Below are 7151 nucleotides of genomic sequence, written 5' to 3'. Positions count from 1 at the left end.
AACAGTTTGCGGAGAGAAGGTTTCGGATTGCGGAAGTGAACAATCGGTGGGAGAGAAAACATTGGGAAAACAGGAATTGGAGGAATCCAAAGCACAAAAACCTCCACCGGCTCAAAATAAAGAATCAAACGACAATGAGGAGAACCCAACGGAAGCAACAAGTCAGGAATCTCAGACTACGGAACACCAACAAGAAATAAAACCGCCAGTAGATGAGAATGACACTACGAGCACCGATGCATCCACAGCGGTTGCCGCACTGAGTACATCAGCCGACAGTCAAGAAGAAGCAACTGAGTCATCTTCCAATGGCAGTCATTCTCCACTTCAGGGGGAATTATTCACTGGAACGGACACTCCCGAGAATGCGGCATCTCCGGCTGCCGCGGAAACAGAAACAGTCACCGTCGCTCAAAAAAATGATACGGCGACAAGTGACGGCAGCACCGCGGTCTCCCACGCCACCTCCCCTCTTTTGCTTCTTCTTCTTCTTCTTGTTGCGTGTGCGGCTGCGGTGGTGGTGGCCGCGTGAGAGTGAGTGAGAGCCGTGCACCGCCCGCACACACACTCGTCCTTCTCTCTGTGTGTGTGTCCCCTTGCATGGACTCTCGCCCTCACCTCACCCCACGAGGCACACAAATAATGTGTCCATTGTATATATGCATGCACACCCATGCAGGCCCGCTGGTGCTCTCTTTTGCACGACACGCACCGCTGCCGTCCTGCCTGGCTGCATGGGCGGAGCACCGTAACTGTTTCTGTTTTGTTTTTATTGCATTGAGTGGGCGACCTCTCTCTCTCTCCCTCTGTGTGTGTGTTTTGCTTTACGGGAGTAATGAGAGTGTGTGCGCTGGTCGTCCCACGCTTCGGCTTTTTTTTTCTCTTTTGTTTTGAATCTTTGCGTGTGTTGTGGTTGGGTGCACCCATTTTACTTTCATTGATTGGTTTTCTTCTTAAAGTGCGGATGGCTGCATTTTCCCTTTTGTATTCTCCTGTTCTTTGTTTCTTCCCACGCAATCGGTCCTTGTTGATTCAGCGAGCCAAGAAATATTTACTTAACACCCACATCAATGGCTTACTTTCTCTACACCCCACATTAGTTTGAGACGCTGGTGCTGCTGCATGTGATGATGTTTATGGTGTGATTGCCGGCGGGTGCTTTGCTGTCACTTTGACGTACCCTCGATTTGTTGAATATGTGATGCGTGCCGACAGCACGAGTTGGATCCGCGTTGTTGTGAGGGACGCACCCTTTTTGAGCAGTTGGTGCGCTGCAGCCATACACCGTCATTGGGAGGGATTGATGCCCATCCGCATCAACGTATCCACAAGGGACCTGGATGATACCGGGAAGCATTGGATCTCAGAGAGGTACTACGCAATGAATTCATTGAATGGCAATTGCGAGTGTGAAGGTGACGTTGTATCCTCTGCGCACGGGATCATTCTCGAGGATGAAGTTGTTCCTGCTGCTTTCAAACTGCATGCGGATCGTCTGCTCGTGCAGCCACTGGAGGGTCCTTTGATTGTGCCCCCATTTGCCACGGGCAGCGTTTGCAGTCGGTTCACGGTGCGTGCTGGGCATTGTTCCACTGGTGTTGCCAATGCTGACATGGTGCTGTCCGTGGCAGAGCGCTGTCGGTGGTGGTGCACTCGACGACTGCCGTGATGGCTGCGAGGGAGCCTCGCGACAGCGACGACATTGGTGGCATGGAGCTGCAGGATGGCGATGGTGACGGGAGGACGCTGGAGTCGCACTGGTCGCAGCGCCACGCGAAGGATGAGTGGATGGCACCGATTGGTTGTGCCGTCTACTGCACGGAGCTGACGCTGGCCGCACCGGCTGACCAGGGCTGCATGAGGGTGAAGTGGGGGATGGCGGAGCCGATGCGCTGGTGGTGGAATTCGTGCTGTGCGCTGCTGCAGAGGAAGTGCTCCGCACCGAACATGAGTGAATATCCCCAGATGCTCTGAAAAGCGGGCGTTCATGCCAGACGCTGCACGTTGGATCGGTATTCCAGTGGTTGGTGTGTAGACGAATTATCCATGAAGGGTCAGCAGAACGCCCGATGGGCAGTTGCCCCATCATTGGTCCCGCACTGGATGTGAGAAATGCCGCCGCTGTTATTTGGAGGGGAGAATATTTGTCTGCGGTGCCTGGGGACAAGCCCTCTTCGTGGTGTCTGGACACGCTTCCCACCAACACGACGGATGCGAGGGACCCGGAAGAAACATACATCTCGGTGCTGCCATGCATGCGGCATTGCGGTGCCTCGGCATGCGGGTGCGTCTGAGAGTGACTGAAGAGGGTAACGCCCGTTGTGCCCCATGCACGGCCGAGGCGACGATTACGTGGGTTGCTCCGCCCTACGACGAGGGAAAAGCTATTTTCCGTGGACACGCGCAGGTGTGCACGATATCCGCCACCAGCGGCAGGATACTTCCAGTGGTTTCGTGGGGTGGCGATGTGAGAGGGTGTATGGAGCAGGACGGCTTCACTGGCATCTACTGAACAAGCTTTGCTACGGGCGTCCGTCCCCGATCCAGAGAGCATTGGGACCGGCCGCGGCACACCACCGAAGGATGTGGACACGGCTGCTCCCCAGAAGCATCCGTCGCCAGAGGAGAAGGAAGTCGCCTCATGTGCCACGACGGCAACGGTGTGCGCTTGCCCAGCGACACCGCGGGTGCGCCGCAGGAGGCGGAGAAGGAGAGCGATCTTCCGGACAGCGACGATGTGGCCGCCGATGGTGTGACGTCTGTTGTGGGACAATCATTAGGAGATGAGGCTGCCAGCGACAAGGCTGGTGACAGTGCCACAGCCACGGGACCCAAGGGCCCTGATGCCGCTGATGACGCGCAGGGCACCGTGGACCCTTCGCCGAGGGAGGATGAAGCGGCGATGGTGTGCGGGGGTTGTGAGGCCGACATGAAGGACGCCCCGCCTCCGATCCACGGCAATAACACTGCGGCTGCGGCTTGTCCCTTTCCGCTGATTCTTCTGCTTGCCGCTGCCGCCGCGGTGCCAACACTCAGCAGTGGGTGCAAGAGAGAAAGGCCTATATCAACTGGCATGTTCCTATCAGTATATACATACGCTCTGCTTGTCCGTATACTTTGTACCAAGGACATGCTGTATGCACTCTCCCTCTTTTGTTGTTCGCTAATGTGTCGGCACCACGCGTGCATTATGGGTTGGGATAAGAAATTGTTTGACTTCTTCTGGAGGATACTGTGGGGTGTTTGTGTGCGTGTGCGAGGGATCTGTGTGGTTTTGATTTCCCTATTTTTATTTACCTGCTTTGGCATTGTGTAATGATGCTTCGCTTCTCCATTAAGTGTGTTCTGAAGTGTTTCTAGGGCACCGGGAGTGGATGCCTGTGGACGCACACCGTGCATTATGCGCTACATTGGTGGGAGGGGAGACTGACATAACTGGCGGGATTCAGTAAGGCGCTTTTTTGCCCACAGACCCTGCAGCTGCAGATGCCTGAGTGGCGCTTTGCATATGGACGTGTGGATTGTTTCTCTCTTGCAAGGCTTTTTTTACTGCGTGTCATTTTCCGCTCGGGTACCGTGCCCGTGGCAGCAGCGGCGGCATCAAAAGGGCTGTTTGTGCGTGGAGAGTCCTTGATTGAGTGCCTATCTTACTTCTCTGTTCTGTTGATTGATTGTACCGTGTGCAGGCCAAACGGTTGACATGACGTTCTTCTGACGGCGGGGTCCGCGTGAGACGATGTTGCGTCGCGTGCTTTGTTGCGGGTGTGTGATTTCCGCAACGGTTTTTGGGCGGTTGACTGTTGGGTCGTTGAGGGCGGCGTGGCGACGGGTGTGGATGGACCCGATTGTGTGCCGTGGCTGTTCGTGCGGGGGAGCCGCGGGAAGGAAGAAGGCAGCGGAGCGATGGACTCACGAGGAGTGCGGTAGCGTGCAGCCATGAAGATTGGCGACAGGGAACTCACTGCCGCTGTGAGTTGCCGTGTGTGGTGTTTGTTTCTGTTATTAGTACTTGCGTTGTTGGATGTGGCCGCTGTGGGGAAGGCTGTTTTTTGTTTCTTTTTCACGCCGTTTTGGGATCCTTTTCTGCACCGGCATCACTGTGTTCTTGCCGTACTGTTGCGCCCTCTTTCCCGTCCACTTTGGGGGCAGCTGCGGGTGGGTTTTACATGCCGTGGAGTTGTGTGTCGTGCTGTCCGGTGTTTCATTGTTGCCTGCTCTTCCTGCGTGCACGCGTCCCCCATGCTCATGACAACAACCCTCATGCAAATGCTCCTCCTCCTTTTCCATGCTGCTGATGTGTTTGTGTGTGTTCTTCTCATCCTCCTCTCTGTGTCCCTCCCTAGACTGTGTGTGCAGCCGTGATGATGATGATGATGATGATAATGGCTGGCCGTGTGCTGCTGGTGTGTGCCCTCTGCGTTCTGTGGTGCAGTGCCTGCAGTGGTGGACGTTCTGAAAAACCTCAAGTTCCTCCGGCTTCTTCGTCCGTTTATGAGAATGGTCCTAAAACCGACAATTCCAGAGGTGGCGCTGGTGGAGGTCCCCAAAGCGGTCAATTGGCAGAGTTACAACCAGAAGGAGTATTGGTGCGAGGCGCAACCGGAGTGGGTACGGCAACACAACCCGACGCACAAGTATCACCAGGAGCGCCAGACGCAGAGAGGAGAAATCCGGATCAAACGCAAGAATCTGGAGATGTTGTTGGAACGGATGACGAGCAGGAACCGAAAGAGGAGGAAGAAGAAGACTACGGGATTGAGCAGGTAGAAGACGAGGAAGAAGAGGAAGAACAGGAAGAAGAAAAGATTGAGCAAGAAAATGAGAAACGAGAAGAAGAAAGCCGAGGAGAAGAAAAGAAGGATGAAGAAGAAAAACGTGACGGTAAGAAGGAAGAAGAGGAGGAAAAGAAGGAAGACGCTGCTACCGGCACCACAGAGGAGATGCCAGCACGCACTGAAGAGCAGCCGAGTTTATCTTCTGGTGCGGCGGGAGCATCGAATATAACAAATACCAACAGCACACCAACAACTGGAGACGATGATCCAGCAGCTGATGGTGCAGGGACAGCAGAGGGAAAACAAAATGAAAATAAAGATGCCAATCCGAAAGAAACACCATTCGAAGCCACAGCCATGAAAACTACAACGACGACGACTGGCGACAGTGACGGCAGCACCGCGGTCTCCCACACCACCTCCCCTCTTTTGCTTCTTCTTGTTGTTGCGTGTGCGGCTGCTGCTGCGGTGGTGGCCGCGTGAGAGTGAGGGAGAGAGAGCCGTGCACCGCCCGCACACACACTCGTCCTTCTCACTCTCTGTGTGTGTGTCCCCTTGCATGGACTCTCGCCCTCACCTCACCCCACGAGCCACACATAATGTGCCCATTGTATATATGCATGCACACCCATGCATGCCCGTTGGTGCTCTCTTTTGCACGACACGCACCGCTGCCGTCCTGCCTGGCTGCGTGGGCGGAGCACCGTAACTGTTTCTGTTTTGTTTTTAGTGGGCGACCTCTCTCTCTCTCCCTCTGTGTGTGTGTTTTGCTTTACGGGAGCAATGAGAGTGTGTGTGCGCTGGTCGTCCCACGCATCGGTAATTTTGTTTCTCTTTTGTTTTTAATCTTTGCTTCTGTTGTGGTTGAGTGCACCCATTTTACTTTCATTGATTGGTTTTCTTCTTAAAGTGCGGATGGCTGAATTTTCTCTTTTGTATTCTCCTGTTCTTTGTTTCTTCCCACGCAATCGGTCTTTGTTGCTTCAGCAAGCCAAGAAATATTTGCCTAACACCCACATCAATGGCTTACTTGCTCTACACCCCACATTAGTTTGAGACGCTGGTGCTGCTGCATGTGATGGTGCTTATGGTGTGATTGCCAGCGGGTGCTTTGCTGTCACTTTGACGTACCCTCGATTTGTTGAATATGTGATGCGTGCCGACAGCACGAATTGGATCCGCGTTGTTGTGAGAGACGTGCCCTTTTTGAGCAGTTGGTGCGCTGCAGCCATACACCGTCATTGGGAGGGATGGATGCCCATCCGCATCAACGTATCCACAAGGGACCTGGATGATACCGGGAATTATTGGATCTCAGAGGGGTACTACGCAATGAATTCATCGAATGGCAATTGCGAGTGTGAAGGTGACGTTTTTCTATGCTGAGAAAAGGGAAGTATTTGTTTTGTTATACTTTGCTGCCACTGCTCGTTAATGGCCCGCGGGCTGTCCGTAGCGATGTGGCCAGTTTTTCCGTCTTGAACGATGCTGTCGTGCGAGAGGTGGTGTTCCCAAATAGTCGAACGCTTAGTTGTCGAGGACGGGGGCATTCCCACAGCGTGTGCGGCAGGGCCTTCCCGTGAATTTTCGCGGCTCAGCGGCTGGTGGGGTTGCAGCAGAGGAGTGGCTGAAGGGCTACGGCTGTCATCGGAGCATGCAGAGGTGCGTTGTCCGTTTTTTGCTCGTTGATACGCTTGACATTTTCGGTAATGAACTGCGCGTGAGGCACTTGTTGGGAAGACCGTGGAGCTGTCGCAGAATCCACATGTGAGGCCTTCCGCAACGATTGGAGTGCCGGGGTTAGTGCGTCGGGCGTGTGCCTTCATACTGTGGGCGGACGAGAAGACGCTGCTGCAGCTTGGGCAGGGCGACGTTGATCCGCTGCTCGTCGTTCTACGAGGAGGTGCCGTGGACACGCCAGGTGGAGGTTCCGGAGGATGTCGGGGCGGTCCTGTCTCTTCAATGTGAGAGGGCGGCACCACCGACACAGAGGGTTGCCTGTGATCCGCAGGGCGCGTGCCGGTCTGCCGAGGAGTGGGCAGGAGGACGTCAATCAGCCGCTTGTTGGTCGGCAAGGAGTGGCGGTGCTCAATTCGGGAAGAGGTTACGGCGGAGGCAGCGCACAGACGCGGTCCCAACAGCACCGCAGCACAGCCGATCCCAGAGGGCGGGGACGTGGTGCCGCCATGCCTCGAGGCATCACAGGCCTGGGATCGAGAGGGCACCAAGCTGTTTCGCACGGACCTCTGGCAGCATGGAGAAGCCATGGCGGAGGGCATGATTGCGGTCCTCCCATTTGCGGAGCACTTCAGCTCGGGGCAGGCTGCCTCCCGGTAAGAAAGTACGCTCGTTGCATGCTGTCGCCGCAACAGACTC

The 7151-nt window shown here is 55.0% G+C and overlaps 2 protein-coding genes and 1 pseudogene across 2 annotated transcripts, besides 3 other annotated features; all 3 read left to right on the top strand.

Annotated features, from left to right (window-relative positions):
* Tc00.1047053506245.302 (mucin-associated surface protein (MASP), putative) lies at positions 1-532 on the top strand (the record flags this gene model as incomplete). Its single annotated transcript, XM_815216.1, has 1 exon — positions 1-532. A coding segment is annotated over one exon (532 nt), but the record flags the coding sequence as incomplete, so codon positions are not given.
* Positions 1-7151: part of a sequence feature (areas not merged during assembly with more than two copies in the genome that could not be assigned to a particular haplotype) that runs on past the window's edge.
* Positions 1621-2052, top strand: Tc00.1047053506245.286 (annotated as a pseudogene).
* Positions 4360-4385: a microsatellite.
* Tc00.1047053506245.270 (mucin-associated surface protein (MASP), putative) lies at positions 4362-5258 on the top strand (the record flags this gene model as incomplete). The annotated part of the gene is made up of 1 exon (XM_815215.1): positions 4362-5258. One exon carries the CDS (start codon positions 4362-4364, stop codon positions 5256-5258), a length of 897 nt encoding a protein of 298 aa, XP_820308.1.
* Positions 4766-4915: a sequence feature (CT-rich).

The sequence above is a fragment of the Trypanosoma cruzi genome (genome assembly GCF_000209065.1).
Source record: "Trypanosoma cruzi strain CL Brener chromosome Unknown tcruzi_1047053506245, whole genome shotgun sequence".
NCBI classification, from domain to species: Eukaryota; Euglenozoa; class Kinetoplastea; order Trypanosomatida; family Trypanosomatidae; genus Trypanosoma; species Trypanosoma cruzi.
The sequence above is the reverse complement of the archived record's forward strand: the minus strand, read 5'-3'. Positions and strand labels throughout refer to the sequence as shown.